The sequence below is a fragment of the Cydia splendana genome, chromosome Z (genome assembly GCF_910591565.1).
Source record: "Cydia splendana chromosome Z, ilCydSple1.2, whole genome shotgun sequence".
Taxonomy (NCBI): domain Eukaryota; kingdom Metazoa; phylum Arthropoda; class Insecta; order Lepidoptera; family Tortricidae; genus Cydia; species Cydia splendana.
In genome coordinates, this window is record NC_085987.1 from 36,676,728 (window position 1) to 36,695,976 (window position 19,249).

Here is a 19,249-nt window from a genome sequence, read left to right on the forward strand (position 1 = left end):
GGTAATGTGTATGTACAGTCATCATCATAACTAGATCAAACTACGAGTCAAAAGTATGCACCTTTCCGTAACAGATAGTTCGTTTTTTTAGCATTAAAAAAAGGTAAACAATCTTGACGTGTCTTTTTATTGAAAAACACTTTTGAAAAAATAAGTCACGGCATATATGTAACAATTATGATTTATGAATCATATATAATCATTTACATTCTTTTGCTTTCATAAGTAATAGTTACTGATTTTTTAAAAGTTTTTCAATTAAAAGACACGTCAAGATCGCGTAGTATTTTTCTTTAGCTAAAAAAAAACGAACTATAACATTAAGAAATATGTCTCTGTCGCAGTACGATAGATAAAGCCGTTATATAGTTATAACCCTAGGGATATAATTATATGTCGTAACATAGTTATACGAAAGCGATTCATTACTATCTTACTAGGAATATAACTATAATACGTCTTTAGTTTAGTGATATAGTTATATTACTGGATTAAGTTTAGTGAAATAATTGTAGGTAGGAGTGCGGCGGTGCGGCGGAGGTATAGTTATATCCCTAGGGATATAGTTATATGCCGTGTAATACGTATTATAATCATATTAGGACTATCTTACTAGGAATATGATTATAATACGTACTATACGGCATATAACTATATCCCTAGGGATATAACTAGACCTCCGCCGCACCGCCGCACTCCTACCTATAATTACTATCTTACTAGGAATATGATTATAATACGTACTATACGGCATATAACTATATCCCTAGGGATATAACTAGACCTCCACCGCACCGCCGCACTCCTACCTACAATTATTTCACTAAACTTAATCCAGTAATATAACTATATCACTAAACTAAAGACGTATTATAGTTATATTCTTAGTAAGATAGTAATGAATCGCTTTCGTATAACTATGTTACGACATATAATTATATCCCTAGGTTATAACTATATAACGGCTTTATCTATCGTACTGCGACATCTCTATATACGTAGAGAACAATTACTTAGACTGTAACAGATACTTTTTAATGCAAACTCTGAAGATTTAGAGTTAGACCAAGAACAGTCTGCACGATTTTGATAGCATACGCAGTGCAAGTGTTATTTATAGGTACGTCATAATTTCATAGAAGTTTGACGTTTAAAATAACACTTGCACTGTGTGTGCTATCAAAATCGTAATACACATTTCTTGGTATGGACTGTATCTTTATTTGGAAAAGTTATCCAGGGTGGCAGATACTTTTGGCGCGTAGTCTCATCCGCTACTATTGATGCTGGCTGTACTACGCCCTCCCATTATCCTACACAATATCAGTTTCAGAGGCGACTTTTGCCCAATACGTACGTTTATGTAACTACGTCGAAGCTACTTTTGCACAAGTACGTACGTTTATGTAAATGTAACTCCGTCGAAGCTACTTTTGCACTTGTACGTACGTTTGTGTAACTACGTCGAAGCTACTGTTTTTCGCAGTGCGTGAGTTAGTCGACATTCGATCCATTCTATTTTAAACTATCCCCAAAATGGTCCAGCTAATATTTGATATAAGAATTTATCTGGGAGGAATATAGGATGTCGGGTGCGAGTCGGATAATGTTAAATAAATAAGGCAAAATTATATTTACTATTTACAAACTCATATAAGAGTTATCAGTTTACTAGCCCCTTAACCACAGAATGCGACTGCCTTATCCAAGATTATGCCCATTTCGACAAGAATAGCAAAAGTGATGAAAATTGTATAAAAGACAGCTAGAACACACCCCACTGTTTTCCTGAGAGTAAACTTTCCTATGTATAGAGTTATCCAAAGACAAGTGACCGCTACTAATAAAGAGCCTACTACAAAGTCGATGCCAGTGGAGTTTATGTACACGACGGCATCTTCGCCCCGCGCAAGCAGCGTCAGCGTGCGGATCAGCCAGGGCAGACCCAGGGCGAACAAGATAGCCAAAGAGTTGGCCCCTAACGCGTTCGAGACTCCCATACCGCCCTCGCCTGGAAACAAAATTACAGTGTGAGTAAAATATATCAGTTTTACTATAATACAACTTGCCATAATTGCTATCGCATAGAGAAAACCCGCGTAAGAAAGCTTTCTAGGGAAAACAACACAAACATTTAGAGAAGAAAAATAGTACATTACGATACAAGTGTGAAAAATAGGAAATTCCTTTTCGCACGTGTATTGTATAACGTTTACTGTACATATGGCCCTTTAAATTTTAGACATAGGCACGTATTGTCCTTAATCCCGCCCTAGGGCGGTAAAGTAGCACCATATGTACTGTTAAAAACTCATTATAATAATGATTCAATAAAACGTTTGAAATACTTAAACTTTTTTTGTCCTTCACTTTATTATTGTATCTTATCTTATCTTATCTTTATTTATTTGTAAAATCTGTTCTGAGTGAAGTCAACCCTAGCGTATTTCTCCCGCGTGTTTAGGCTTCATTGTTATTATTGCGTAGGTAGGTATTAAAACCATTTAAACTTTGTCTAAATATGAGAGGTAACTATATGTTAGTAAGTCGTCTGTCTATTACATAGTCTATGATTCAGCGCAAGTCATTTTCTCGCCGCTGGTCGGCGAAGTGCTTTACTGTAATTTGATTAAGCCATTCGGTTGCTTAATCGGGCCCTATTGTGCGTGAAATCGACTTTCGTGTATTGCACGTTGTATACAAGGAGGTCGCGAAATCCAATTATAACCATAGATTGTGGTCACTTATTGAATCAACAGTACAACAATGATAAACTTAGATGGCAAACAAAGTACCTACTTTGAAGGCATTACATATATACCTACCTACAAAAGAAAAAGTGACTACTTAAGTGCTCAGGGATGGGATCGACCCGGCGTCTTCTCCATTCGAGACAGACGTTAACCACTTTAGGACTCCACTAGGAGACCCGAAGTGATCTTAGTCACAGCGGCGTGGGTCGAATTTTCTCGAGTAGGTGTAGGTATATATACAATCACTTAAAAGGCTTATGGTGCCCTTTGGCCAACCCTAAGGCAGGACAGTATGGTTCGTATGGTGTTTGGTATTTTATATACTATAGTAGTGTTTATGTTACTACTTAAAAATAAAACCAATCAAACAAATAATGTTTTATATAAAACACTACACTTTACTTTCAACGCGCTGATTAATCGACGCTAAACTGATCAATAAGTTAGGTACTGATCAAGATCATTGATCAAACAGTATTGTACAATGTACCCTCCGAAGGTCAGGAATGTCATCCCCATCACCGAGTCGGGAATGAATTCAGTTTGAACCTACAACCTTCCTCTTCTAGACATGATGAATATAGAACACGCTTCAGGTTGGCACCCTCCGAAGGCCAGGAATGTCATCCCCATCAACGAGTCGGGAATGAATTCAGTTTGAACCTACAACCTACCTCTTCTAGACATGATGAATATAGAACACGCTTCAGGTAGGCACCTTCCGAATGCCAGGAATGTCATCCCCATCACCGAGTCGAGAATGAATTCAGTTTGAACCTACAACCTACCTCTTCTAGACATGATGAATATATAACACGCTTCAGGTAGGCACCCTCCGAAGGCCAGGAATGTCATTCCCATCACCGAGTCGGGAATGAATTCAGTTTGAACCTACAACCTACCTCTTCTAGACATGATGAATATATAACACGCTTCAGGTAGGCACCCTCCTAAGGCCAGGAATGTCATCCCCATTACCGAGTCGAGAATGAATTCAGTTTGAACCTACAACCTACCTCTTCTAGACATGATGAATATAGAACACGCTTCAGGTAGGCACCCTCCGAAGGCCAGGAATGTCATCCCCATCACCGAGTCGGGAATGAAGAATGTGTGACCTGAAAAAGCCCACACGAATTTAGAATAGGGAGGTTTCCTCTACTTAAAATAAATTATTTCACACCGTGCATGAAATAAATCACAAGATAATTATTAGAAAAACATAAATAGCAGTTATTTTTATTAGTTGACCGTGTCGTCACTATACTCGTTTTCATATAAATAATCCATAATATTAGCAAATCGTTTTGACAGTTCTAAAAAAGAAGCTGATTTGACTAGTAGGAAAGTAGCCTACTATTTATGTTTTTAGTAAGTATACGAACAAAGTTTGAAGCACTAAGAAGAAACCCTTATACTACTTCCATGCCCGTCGGTCTGTATGACATACAGTGAAGTTCGAGAAACTGAAAACGGTGAAAATGGAGATAATACTCCTAAAAATACGTGTTATACCTCATTAGATTCGTCAATGAATACATTTACATACGTACATACAACGAATACATTTTTCTAGGGATCATGGTTTTCAATAAAGAAGGATGTTCGAGAAAATTTTGTTGATTAACAATTGTATAACTTGTTGAAAAAATAACTTTAAGATAAATTTATACAAGTAGTACATTTGTTAACATGTTTTAAATACACCATAATTTTTTTTAAATTTTCAACCAATATTTAATATGCTTAAAATTATATTTAATGTTACGTAATCGCCTTTTCACGCCGCGCGCATTTCTCGGAAATGAGGCGCGGAGGGCTGTGTTCAGCGTTGAATAAAAAGTATAAATAATGGAGATACAGTTCTGCATGTATGGAATGTTTGATTGGAAATATCCTCCTCTGTTATAATATTAATTTTGGTTTCTTAAATATTAGTACTTTTTGAGATATTGGGGAAATAAAAAATATCTACGTTTTTCCCCTTTTTTTTGTTTATAACTTTTTATATTTTTTGTGTGCTAATACACGCTTCGAATACATTATTCTAGGTATCATGACGAATCTAATGAGGTATCACACGTATTTTTAGGAGTATTATCTCTGTTTTTCACCGTCTCCAGTTTCTCGATCACAATCGACACGATTTTTCTTACAGTTTCAAAAAATGCAGACTTGAGAACAAATGTGTCACTTGACTCACTTGATTCGAGCATAAGTAATATGATAACGCTAATAAATATAATTTATGACTAGATGTAGGTAGGTATAATGATGAAAAAATATGAATTTGGGTAACATTTTCAGAATTTAATATTTTATTGAACACACTGGCTTACAATAATATCAAATTAATATTTCTATTTACGAGTATCCGACACATGCCAATTATACTTAATTATAAATTAACCTGTTACCGATAACGATAAATCTGTTGCTTCGGCATTATAAATTGAAAATGAAATTATCGATGACCGCATTACAAGCTACCAATCCATTTTGACGAATGATTTGCATAACTTTATTTTATATTTCTGTAAATGATGCTCGGATGAAACTCTGAAGAAATATAACCACGAATTTCTGAGACCAAAAGACTACACACAAATTACAAGATCAATTTGGCCAAACCAATTTCTTTTAGATTAATGATGTCATGAACAAAACAAAATGCCGTTACTTAAAATGTTTTTTTTAAATATTTTTTACTAAAATGAGACTTAATTACTTATAATCAACCTTTGAAATTATCTCCGACGTTTCGATGACGATATTATCCTCGTGGTCTAGACTTGATTACTTCGCAATCTAAAAGGCTTTTTATTACTAAGTAATGATAACACCGTTATCAAAATTTGTACTTAAAAAAAAATCTAATCCTGTGCATTCTATAATTACATTTTAATCTACAGATATGGTAAGGAATTCATCGTTTCCTCGAGCACCCTGCCTACCTACCTACGAAAGAGATTTGTGCCTTTCTAAAGCGAACTACCTTAACACATACAGTTATTGTGTTTGCAATCAAAAACTAGAGTTAAGTAATGAAAATGTAATATAAAGTAGTACCTATTCAAAAACGACGAGTCAGACGCTCGTTTCTTCAGAGTTTAGATTTAATATTAAAGGATTCTAACCTAGAACTGTCATGCTCCACGTGACGCAGTAGGAGTTGACTCCGATCCAGATGATGCACATGAAGAAAGCGAACGGGTACCACTTCCGCCTCGTGACCGGCGAGGGCACCGTCATTCCCAGCAGCAACTTCAGCGGCCACGTGTACAACCACCAACACTTATATGGCCAGCCTTTCTCTTTTGGGAACCTGAACAAACTCTTCTTAGGTTTACTTGAGTCATCTGTAAAGGAAACGTATGCATGTATTTCAAATATTTTGTACATAAAGTTAAGCCCTTAATTATGTGGCTCATATGCACAATTGAATTCCAAAAATGAATGACAAAATTTGGCAAAACAATGGAATCTATAGGTATTAAAATTTAGGCTAAGTAATTAAAGTTCTTAACTATGTTTTTTCATTAATCGATTTAAGCATCGATAATTCATCGAATACCTAATATTACATCGATAATGATATCCGCTTATGTTAATTAAAATGCGTTATTTAGATTAATCATACTTAATTCCAATTTATGCTCATAAAACTTTATGAATAAATCATAAATAATTGCTCATTTTGTTTATTAAGTCTGAAAATGATGGCTGATTCTCATTTTCTAACCACCACCACTGCAGATTATAAATACGAATCTGTAAAGTACCATCAGTCATGGGTACTAGAGTCTGGCTAGCCAAAAATTGTTGACAGATATTTCGTTGTTGTATCACTAATTGTCTATGCTTTAAAAAAAAAGCTGAAAGTCAGTTGTCAATTTATGTCATTCATTCAAATTGTTTGCGGTTTATAAGGGGTTTATTTTAAATAATATTAATAATGTCAATACTGAGTGAGGTTCTCAAACTATTATTTACGCTCTTAAATAATTACGACAATGTGCAAAGTCGATGTGTAGCGTTGTATAACGAAAAACTGCAATGTTTACAACTCCTAAACAAATGTAAACAAATGAGAAGGTTGGTGCTCTATAAATATTTTGATACTTAGCATTTAGCATATTTGGCATAGTACTTATGTATTTTTTTGGTGATGGATTAATTACGGTATTATAGAGCTGGGTCTTATTTAAACTACATTTCATTTTTCGCCTTGTTACAATGGTATATGGTGAGAAAGTGTTAACATATGTGTTTATCGTTGACTGTACTTTACATAGTGGTAGAAATTATGTGAGCTGACTTTGAGTGCACGTCAACGTATATTTAACTTATATCCTTAGGTACCTTATACGTGTGCACAGAAAATCAAAAATATTTTCTAGTATCAAAACTATAATTCCTACTACACAAAGTGTGGCCTGCCCAAGATTTTTTGAATTTCCCGCCAAACATTTGTGTAATATTTCAGTAGCCAGACTCTATGTACCTATTTTTGTACACAAATCACTATTGTCAAACACATTTGTTCCATAAAGAAGCAGTTATATCTTTCAGATTTTATATGTAATTAAATAATAAAATTTTGCTCTCGATTTTGAGGTCAATGAGCAACGCAAGATCAAAGTTGTAAATACGTATATGTAGATTCATCGCGTTCTTTTGAGTGTTTCTCTACGCTAGTGATTTTATCATAGAATATTTCACATGGGACGTATAACGAAATAAGCACTCGAAGAAATAACGATATTTGCTCTTTTGTCGAAAAAATAGCTATTTAGGCCGGAAAAGATGTTACCTACCGGCGTCTACATTCTTGCTATCGCCATTGATGGCACGGCCGTTGAAACCTTTGTCTTCCACGCCTTCTTCCACAGGTTTGTCAAGTTCTTCTGTATTTGGAATGCTAGCCCGCTCGTTTACTACAATTCAAATAATATTAATATTATAACAAAAAAAATACTTTGATTATGATATTTGATTCGAACGAACGATGAACGTATTTAACGGTTCTAAAGGTTGTTATTCAAACCAACTTACTGTCTTCACTTTGACGGTTGAAGCACTTATTGAATAGCTTGCTTAGGAAGTTGAACAGCCGCACGCTGTTGAACATAAGGATGAAGTAGAGGATGTACAATATGGCCAGTACCAGAGCCTCGTACCAGTCCACCTGGCCATCCCACACGATGACTACCAGAACGCTAACGTTCACAATGTAAATGAGAACGTCTCTAGTAACTGGCACAGGCTCAATTTTGATTACCTGAAAATAAATTCATTTTGACATGCACATACCTACTTTATCTTCACTTCGTTTATGTACATTTTCAAACTAAATTTAAACCACCTCCCAGTGCCCGATCAATTTGGCTTAGGTACCACCGTAATTCGTTACCTACTTTGCAGTATAGTCTGTTCGAGAAACTGAAAACGGCGACAAATAGAGATAATACTCCTAAAAATACGTGTGATACCTCATTAGATTCGTCATGATACCTAGAAAAATGCCGCACACAAAAAATATAAAAATTATAAACAAAAAAAAAGGGGGAAAAAGTGGATATTTTTTATTTCCCCAACATCTCAAAAAGTACTAATATTTAAGAAACCAAAATTAATATTATAATAGAGGAGGATATTTCCAATCAAACATTCCGTACTTGCAGAACTGTATCTCCATTATTTATACTTTTTATTCAACGCTGAACACAGCCCTCCGCGCCTCATTTTCGAGAAATGCGCGCGGCGTGAAAAAGCGATTCCGTAACATTAAATATAATTTTAAATATATTAAATATTGATTGAATAAATAAAAAAAAAGGTGTATTTAAAACATGTTAACAAATGTACTACTTGTATAAATTTATCTTAAAGTTATTTTTTTCAACAATACAATTGTTAATCAACAAATTTTTCTCGAACATCCTTCTTTATTGAAAACGAAAAAAAAAAGTATAAATTACTAGTATTGTAAAATTGTGTCGCTTTCTAGAGCCCTTCTCATATACGTGCTTAATAAGATCACATTATAAAAGTTTTAATAAGGTTAATACTTTGCTTAAAATAAGTTTTAGAATAACATAGAAAATTGACGAGCACCGAAAAATCAAGGTAAAATTGTAAAATATAAAACAATATTACCTATAACCAAACTATTATTCTTTTTCAGAACTTATATAATGTGATCTTATTAAGCATGTATATGAGAAGGGCTCTAGAAAGCGATACAATTTTACAATAGTTATTTATACATATTTTTTCGTTTTCAATAAAGAAGGAATTTCGAGAAAATTTTGTTCATTAACAATTGCCTAACTTGTTGAAAAAATAAGTTTCGAAAAAAAATTCTTCTAGTACAGTGGAAACTGGATAAGTGGAATCGCAAGGGACCGGCTGTTTAGTTCCGCTTATCCAGGTTTTCCATTTATCCAGTTTTCCACTAAACCAGGTTCAAATAAAACATTTTCTCACTTACAGAGGCTCTCGCTAACAGAGGTTGTGGATGCTAGTAATGTCGCTTATAGAGGTCACGTATGGTATGATCAAGACTTAAATAATCATCTTTTATTAAATATGTATGTAGATATGTATGTATTAACAAAAATAGGTATGTAATCCTGACTTTAAAAAAAGCAATACTGTAAATAATCCACAGTACCTACTCGTATACAATTTTCAAAATTACAAAAACAAAATCACTCCTAATATTTATTTATGCAAGAGAAACCAGTATGGTTAAATAAATCAATGTACCGATTGTACTTTAATGCAAAAAAAACTGAACGATGTGTGATCTCATACAAAATACGTAGTTAAAACACGAACCATAATGTTAACGAAACAAACTACCCTCCTTGTGACGGTTTATTAAAAATACAAATTTTATAACGCCGAGCTATTCCACTCATAGAGGTTTCGGAGACGGCTGCTTCCAGTTACAGAGGTAAAAATAAGAAATTTTCGAAAAAATGGATTCCGCTTATAGAGGTCCCAAAATTCCACTTATAGAGGTAATTCGTTGCCAAGGGACTGGAACCGGGAACTTGGGTCCACTTAAAGAGGTTTTCCACTAACCCAGGTTCCACTTATCCAGTTTCCACTGTATTACATTTGTTGACATGTTTTAAATACACCATATTTTATGTTAATTTTTTCAATGAATATTTTATACCTTTAAAATTATATTTAATGTTACGTAATCGAGGGCGAGTACAAGTCCGGATCCAGAATGTTCTACGCTGTGCTGCTGCCCTGCACAAAGTGTTAGTGTCCAAGCTAATGTCCAGGAACACGAAACTTCGAATATGTAAAACGGTCATAAGGCCAATTCTTATGTACGGATGCGAAGCCTGGACACTAACACAAAAAGAGGAGCGCGCGATGCTGGTAGCTGAGCGGAAGTTCTACCGCAAGATATTGAGACCCACACGTCGAGAGGACGGAACTTGGAGACTCCGCAAGAACCAGGAGATTGAAGATCTGGTGTCCGAGCCGAACATCATTGGAGAATCGAAAGCCGCTAGACTCCGATGGCTCGGACACGTAGTCCGGATGGGGGAAGATCGCGCAGTCTGGAGGGCGTACTCTGGAGTACCAAGTGGCCGAAGGCCGTCTGGACGCCCTAGGTACCGCTGGAGAGACGAAGTGCAGAAAGACCTTAGCGAACTCGGCGCCGTCGACTGGACAGAAACGGTTTTGGACAGAGTAGCATGGCGGTCTTTGGTGTCGGAGGCCAAGATCCACTTCGGGTCGTCGCGCCACAGCAGTAAGTAAGTAAGTAAGTTACGTAATCGCTTTTTCACGCCGCGCGAGTTTCCCGAAAATGAGGCGCGGAGGGCTGTGTTCAGCGTTGAATAAAAAGTATAAATAATGGAGATACAGTTCTGCAAGTATATAATGTTTGATTGGAAATATCCTCCTCTTTTATAATATTAATTTCGGTTTCTTAAATATTAAAACTTTTTGAGACTTTTTTCCCCCTGTTTTGTTTATAACTTTTTATATTTTTTGTGTGCTAATACAAGCTTCGAATACATTTTTCTAGGTATCATGACGAATCTAATGAGGTATCACACGTATTTTTAGGAGTATTATCTCTATTTTTCACCGTTTTCAGTTTCTCGAACAGACTAGTAGGAAAGTATGTCGAGTGTCATTGAAAAAAGTAAGTATCATTAGAATTTAGATAAAAGGATTTACTTACTTTAAGTAGGGAACTACCTAATCGTACCAAAAAAAAAAAACATTTTAAGTAATAGCTGATGTGTTTTGCCATCATTTGAATATCATTAAAAATTAGATAAAAGGCGACTCATGTCATCGTGAAGTACACCTTAGTACGTGGAAGGGGGTCCCAGGAGGCTTTCATTTTAGGTTATTCCAAACGTGATGGATGGGACAGGAAGATTACCTTGAAGGTGATAAGAAGTTACATAATCTGTTTTTAATAATTAATTAGTGTTCTTTATCGATCAACCTAATCGAAAGATTAAATTTACATTCTGTTAGGTGAACAAGTTTACTAGATTTTATAGTTATAGACTATAACTTATAGTCAACTAGAGGCAAACTGTGCTTTTGGAGTATTTATTATGTTTTTGAGAGTTTGCTCCTCAACATTATTGGTTGCGAAACAGATAATTTAAGTCAGCACTGTTTTGAGTAAGTACTTATCCCTTTGTGTCCTATATTTTATCCTTTTGTTTCATAATTGTATACATTTAATCCTTCCGACGGCTATTAGTTAATTAATAATTATTTTAACAATCTACAATTGCTAAAGTAAGATAATAGAATATTCTTGTCTGAATAGAGACCTTGGTTATTTATTTCATGTCCGTCGTGTAATAAGGGTGCTTGTCGTCGCTCGGAAGTGATGTCGAGTCAGTAATTAGAATTTAAATTCAATTCTTAATATCTCAAGTTTATTTTTTGGCTAGAAGGCTGGGATCCCTAGGACTCAACTTTGGTACTAAAGGGTAACTTTGGTAAGCTGCTAAATAAGTATATGACTGTACTCTAATACCCTAATTAATAAAGATATATTTCACGATAGCAGGTCAGCTGTATTGGAAGCGTGCGCTGCGCGCGTCGCCCTTTATCTTGTTATTTTATACCTATCCTTTACATTTATCGCATTAGTGCCTATTAACTCATGATTTATCGTTGTCAAAGTAAAATGACAAATTGAATATGCGAACCCACTCTGATAGCAGCAATGCCGCCGATTGCGGCTACGCCGAGGGCGTTAAAGATGGCGGATCCGATGATGGTCCCGATGCCCATGTCAGATTCGGTGATAAACGTGGCGATAACGTTAACGAAAAACTCCGGAGCCGACGTCGCCACTGACATGAACGTCGCCGCTGCCACGTTCTGAAACAGGCAAAACATTATTAGTTTTATTTTGTTTATTACTACTAATACCAATCGATTGAATTGCAATCGCGTCGAATAATTAGTTGAACACCCCTATGAGAGTAAATTTTTATATGGAGTAGCTATGACGTTTTTTTGGAAATTTAGCACATTCATTTATTTCCAAAAGTAACGTTTAAGTAATAAAAATACGTTAAAACACATTTCTAAAATTTGTTTAGGACAACCAAAAGTGATTTTAAGGGACCGCCATATGGATCATCATTCGATGCGAGAGGTATAATCCCTCAGCTGCGGGAAAGCCCCGACGGCCCCGACAGGCTCGATCAACTTTGATATTTACATGATATTTATGACATATCGTTTCGCTTTGCCAAACTGATATGTGCTCGATTTTTGATTGACAAATAGTTACTTAGCAACAAAATACATAAGGTATTAATTCATTTGATTAAAATCGCGTACACATCAGATTTGGTAAGCGCAACAACGATATATAAAAATTCTAAATTGTTAGGGCCCGTGAGGTGAGGTGATAAGTAGGTACCTACAGGTTGGCCCAAAATACGTTGACAACAATTTATATTGCGAACATAAGAAAAATCTGCATGGCTTTGTAGCTCACCTGTGGTATGTTTAAATCCTCGCATATATTTTCCACGCACGGTATAAAGAAGTCGTTGCAGACTATAGCCAGCAGTGTGAAAGAATATATGCCGAAAATCGTATATAGGATGAACGCTCCTGCTCTCAATTGATCGTCTGCAACATAAGTTTTAATAGTTAGGTACTTATTTATAATGTAAAGCAAGATAAAATCTAAATTTAACCGATTATTTATCTGTTCGCTTTTTACTTAGAACTGATCTACAAAATACAAATTTGTCACGCGAACTAATAAGTTAAAAATGTCAGTTAAAACTTAACTACTTCACTGAATTCATATAAATAAAAAAAAACAAAAGAAAGTGGAAGGTGTAACTTATTCCTAAACAAAAAAAATGCGTAGGGTCGGTTGCACCAAACCGTCTGTCCCCGTTAAAGCGTTCGCTAAATTTTATTGTATGGGAATTTTCATAGTTCTCTGTTGAGTGATGTTAATTAGATGTTAGTGAAGTTAAGTCTGTTAAGAATGGCTGGTGCAACTGGCCCTTAATTATAAATATACTTGCCATCAAATAATCCGTCAGGAAAACTCTCGATCGAATTACCCTCGACGCACGATGACTCGGCTAAGACATTATCATGGAGTTCTGTTCTTGTGCGCATCCACGGCGTCCAGTGCCACACATCTCGCTCCTCCTCCAACTTTCTCGACAACTCTTCCTTCATATAAACTATGTCCCCATTTTTATTGACTACTGCTAAATACACCGTTTCGTCAGTGACATCTGAAAAGAACACACTTCCGCATTGTTACCAGTGAAACATGATTCTACATGGCTGGGCACCGTACGTCGTACGAGTGGACTAATCTTTTCACATGAATCGATACCCAAATTTTGACGCCGACAACGCATTGCCACTTTAGATAAGGCTGCAGCTGGTTTTGTATTTTCTGTTTTTTGTATTCAGGACAAAACGGGACTTGCGTACTGTAAAACACAGATCAGGGGGCCAATTTTTGAAATTCGACCGATTCGATTTCGTGTATTTCATTAAATAATATCTCCACTACTAGGCATTTAAATTCTACTAATAGAACTGAAATCGATTGGTCAATACCAATAGATTCCAAATTTCGATTGCTAGTATTTCAAAAATTATCATTTCGCCGTTTTCCACCGATTTTCGAGTGACGAAATCGAGCGATCTAAATTCAAAAATCGCCCCCCAGATGCTTCAGTAAGTTAAAAATGTAGTATTGTCGACCATATCTAGAACTTAAAAGACGAGACAAACTGTCAACTACCTACTTTAAAAAAAAATATGAAAATGGTTTAAAAGATTAAAAATAACGATAATATAAATCATTTATCTCCTAATCGTAAATCGCTTGTGGGTAAGAGAATCACTAATACTAATAATTAAGTACTTTATTTTGCTCGGGCCAACAGAAGCTGTCTGATCAGTGTTTTTCTTAGTCTATAATTTGACTAATTTGTCTGACATATACATATACATATACATGACATATACATTATACAGTACGTAAACCAAATTATTGAATTAACTTTGAAGGTTAAAATACGTCCACAAATTTTAGAGATACCTTAGCTCGCGTAAAAAGCATGTTTTTATTTATACGATTATTATTGTCAAGTGAAGACACAGGGCTCTCGCTATTGATACAGGCGACCACATGCAGGGTACACAGGGTACAGGGAAGGGCGGGACCCGCGGTGACGTATACGATTTGTGTTACATGGTTATTTCTTCCCAAATTCAGCAACACCGCCTAAGAAATTGTGTTTTTAGGTTTTAAAAATTATTTGTATGTTATTAAACGAAGCAAGGATACCTGGGTCAATTTTCAAATAGACATTTTTTGCTGTCCCACGGCTAAAACTCGAAGTCCATAGGATAATAGACTGGGTATGTATATATTTTCATTTAATGTATTATAAGCTTTAAAACTCATACACAACTGTACCTAAAATATTCTTAGTTCCTGACAAAATCGCATTTGAAGTTCCAAAAACGGCGAAATTTGCCGTTTTTTGCGTGTCCCAGTGGCGGCATAGCGCATTAAAAAAATCATAACTTTGGATGTAGGCAACGTATTATAAATAACTTTGTATTTTTATAAAGAGCGTTTTCTAGAGAATTGATTTAATCATATTGATAAATTAATGCGTTATTTAATAAAATAAGGGAAGCTTTTTTATCGCTGTCCCGCGCGGCACCTGTTTTGTTATGACTTAAATATACCCCCTATAATCTTCTTTGTCTATTGAATAACGGTTAGATTAAATTTACGACGCATTAGTGCGGTTTGTTGGGTATCGATTGACATCGAATGTAGACGCGGAAACAGTTTAATTTATTTAAAAACAGGTAAGAATCTCTTTAGATATATTTTGGTACGACTACAATGACATTTGTATGGATGCTTAATACGTTGGTACATAGTTGAAGTAACAATGTTTATTTTATAATAATAGCTGTAAATATAGTGTTAAAATATATAGTAAAATAAATAAGTGAATCGGTTGTATTGTGTAGGAAATATCGCTAAAAAATATTATTGGCGACATGTCGCGACATTTCTATGGCGACATTTGTACGGCTATTTTGATCATAAAAATGTCGATTGTGGCATACAAATGTCGACATAGTGCCATACAGATGTCGAGAAGGTGCCATACAAACGTCGTCAGGGTCTTATAAATGCAACAAAAATAATAAATAGTGGCATATACATGTTGATACTGCCATATAATGTCGAAAAAATGCATTATACATGTCAAAAGCGCCTTACAAATGGCTAAATAGTGGCATACAGATGTCGATCTTTAAACATCCATATCTAGCTAACTGTAAAAAGTACAGAGGTGCCTCGTACAGTATATTTTTTGTTGTTAAGAACCCTTCCTAAAACGATGATTATAAATCAGTTTTATCAAAAATAAAAAATTGCCATACAAATGTCGAAAAAACACTCTCTTCAAAAATTGACCCACCTACGGGCGCCCATATGTCCGGACTTATTATTGTAATTAGGTTATTTTCGGTCTTAACAATCGTTTTGTAACTCGGTATTTACCCTTTTGGTAAAAGCATATGTTCGGTCGTAGTGAATCGGGCCGATTATCACTCAATATAAACAGATCGATGAGACTATCAGAAAATCACTCATGCTCAGTGGGTTAGGTAAGTGGTAGATTAAACGTCACTAAATTTAGGCACTATTACTCTCCAATCATTTATGAGTCTTATCATCTACGTACGTGTATCCTACATAAGGTTATTTTATTACTTTATCCTATGACTCATTTTTATACTGATAGTTTTTCACTTTGGTTTGCACTTTAGCGGTTTTCATATTTTAACTTGGTTCAGAACAATTTTATTGAAACATTAAACAAATAAATATAAACATTGTATAAAAACTTATAAACTAAAAGTATCTATCTATTCTAAATTAATAAAAATAAAACATCCCTAAACCTAAACTACAATAAAAAAATCAACCCTCGGCAAGGTCCCGTAGACGCTGGCAGCATTACCTCGCTGAATTGCAATGCTTATGCGCTGTGCGAGGAATTTTAACTATATATAGTTGATGAAAGTTAGTAACATAACTTACTAAATTCTTCTGTTGCCAAGACGTGTGAGATGAAGATGTAAAGAACCGACGCAAGGAGCTTGAGACCCGGCATCACGGTGCTCGAACACGGCCCCACCGCGCCGCTGCTGCGTGTCCCTTAGGAACTTTAACAGAAATCAAATACATATTATGATAATACCAATTCAATAAGTAAGGGCCTCAAGCTCGGCCACACACAACAAATTTTCATATTGGATTTCATTTAATTTTCATATGTGAAATGCTCGTAGAGATTAAATTAGGTAGGGCCCCGTTCTGAATACCGTAGTTAATGGCTTTTGAATTCGAGCATACTCTAATTACGGTTGATTAGGCCAGCGACTCTAATAATATCCCAATTAGTATGTAAATTTCGTATTACTACGATAATTTTTATGTGTATTGGACGTCGTGACATGTTGTGAGCATATGTATTTACAAATAAAATGTATAAGAGGTAGGTACACGGATCGGATGCCTTGAGAGACTCTGTATTATAATTATTATAAATAGTATGTATAGGTATTTAAGGTACGAGTTTGTCATCTTATGCTATGTTAGTAAGTATCGTTAGTAAATAATTTCGCGGGGTAATCCTTATATGATTAAGTAAATAGGTATTGCAACGAACGACCCTTGAGTGGCCATGTCATTGGAATGCAACTTATCTGTGTTATCTTAGCCTGTCATAATTACGGTATTTATATGTATATCTGTCTATCTATAATTGGGGAAAATACGTAATTATATGTTATGTTATATTATATGTTAATCAAATCTAGTTATTTTTATCTGTATTCGTATCGCATACCGAGCCAAGCATTTGACAGGTTTAGCAGGCTACCAGCATCAAGACCCATAATACTGAGGGCAGACCGTACCTACTGTTAGAGTTATTAAGTTAAACAAAGTTAATTTCTTAGAGGCAACTACCGGCTTTCTAATTAACAAAATTATAAAGAATATGATAATCCGAATAATTTCTCTGATAAGGCTATCACTATAATGTGCAACTTATTAATCCATTACGGATTATTACTATAGTCTGATGTTGCGGCCAGACATGCAGGGATTCGGCGAATATTCGTGATAGCGTCTTTTTGATTTTCTTTGGGTAGCGAGAGACGCCAACACGAATACGAGTATTTCTCCGAATCCCGATATGTGTGGCTCTACACTAAGACTCTATAGGTGACGGGCATTGCGAAACATGGTTTCTTTTTAATTATTGAACCCCAAACACTTGTTTAAAATAATTGATGTACTGGGTCACAAATTTCTATGAAACTGTACAAAACTACATAAGCTTAGAGCTATCAGTCGCTGAGCAAAACCATTTTGAGATAGCTGACATGTTAATATTCTGGTATATTTGCTGTTATAATTTTTGTACGGGGCACTAACAACATTAAATTATAACAATGCTAAGCCAGTGGACGCCATAAATATTGATATGACTGTACCCTTATAGACTACGATGGTTTCATCGACTAAGTACATTTTTTAACTGTTATGCAAACAATAGAGGTCTCACTCCGTAATTATGTAGCCGGCTAAAACTCAAATCAATGAAACAATATTGGACAAATCGCCATTGCTTGATGTTTAGAAACTCACAAGTCATATATATTAACCCAATTGTTATGAGGTATTTACACTCTCTTAAATATTGCCACAGTGTTATTTATCACTTATCTGATAATGAAACAATGACTTTGATACACTTACCTTATTTGAACTGGTGCATAAGTCTTACTAGCTGTATCTGAACAGCCAATAAATATATTTGTTAGTCGATCTACACTGTACCGTTCTAAGAAAACATTCACGACACTGAAAGACAGATATGAATGCGAAGGGTTTTTAAACAGATAATCTGATTTGATAAGACGTCATCGTAATGATTAGTAGATCCAATTACACATAATTCTGCTATATATCGGGCGAGCTAACAATTCATTAACGTCAACCTGTGCAGTTCACAGCAGCCCCAGCCCGCTGACACTACACAGCAGTAATCTGTAGGCAGCAGGTACTATATTAAGGTTTCTTGAAGTGATCTCCGCTAAGGCATAGGAAACACTTGATGAGGATGCAGGAGCGCCGTCTAGATCAAGCGAGTACTTTTGTAGTTATGAATGTCGCCATAACCTGCAATGACTGCCGGTATTGCTTTATTGTGTTTATGGCCTTATGTTAAATACGGCTTTTGTAATTGTTATTAGGGATAATTTTCCGCTGCTTAATAAAAGAAATAATCTTTAAGAAATGTGTTGTCACGTCGTTATACTTAAGGTGAGATGTGTTCTATAATGCCATGATAAATTCACAACAGGTAAGCATACACAATGCATAGTTTATTCTAATATTTACTAATACTGTCTACATTTTAGATTATTAAACCCTTGATCTCAATTAATTTGTATTCTTATCCTAGAAAATACATCAGATATTTTTATCCAGGGTTTTGTTGTATAACCGATTGTGATGACACGGACTCACCGGTTCGTTCATTCACCCGGGAACGAAAAGGATTTCGTTTCCGTTTGCGGTTACCGGTTAAAGAACTGTTCTTTTACTAAGATACTAATTTATGCCTAATTCGTTCGCCTTCCGTTTTTGTGGAACAAAATTAACCGGTTAAATTGAAAATATCGAAGCGAGATAGAACGATTAAGTATTGCAATCTCTTTCACGTATGACAACGAGTTTAACCGAGAGTCTTCGAAAGCCAAGAGTACCTAACCGGTATTATATCGTTCCCTGCGAAACATAAAGTTCCGTTCCCTCTTCTTACCGGTTAGGAGAAAGAACGTATTTTTTTAGTTCGCGTTCCATCAATTAACAGGTT

General features: G+C 35.4%; 2 protein-coding genes across 2 annotated transcripts in view; both read right to left on the reverse strand.

Annotated features, from left to right (window-relative positions):
• The window catches only part of LOC134803930 (SCY1-like protein 2), a 383,486-nt gene that overhangs the window by 333,273 nt on the left and 30,964 nt on the right, over nt 1–19,249 (reverse strand). The gene's annotated exons all lie outside the window — the stretch shown is intronic.
• LOC134804172 (sodium/potassium/calcium exchanger 3-like) lies at nt 1,215–18,498 on the reverse strand. Its single transcript, XM_063777101.1, has 11 exons — nt 18,482–18,498; nt 18,127–18,402; nt 16,399–16,523; nt 13,322–13,540; nt 12,775–12,911; nt 11,976–12,146; nt 7,809–8,034; nt 7,571–7,690; nt 5,891–6,112; nt 3,770–3,871; nt 1,215–2,011 (listed from the first exon to the last, which is right to left on the reverse strand). The coding sequence occupies exons 3-11, from the start codon at nt 16,469–16,471 to the stop codon at nt 1,680–1,682; spliced, it is 1,602 nt and encodes a 533-aa protein (XP_063633171.1). The 5' UTR covers nt 16,472–16,523; nt 18,127–18,402; nt 18,482–18,498; the 3' UTR covers nt 1,215–1,679.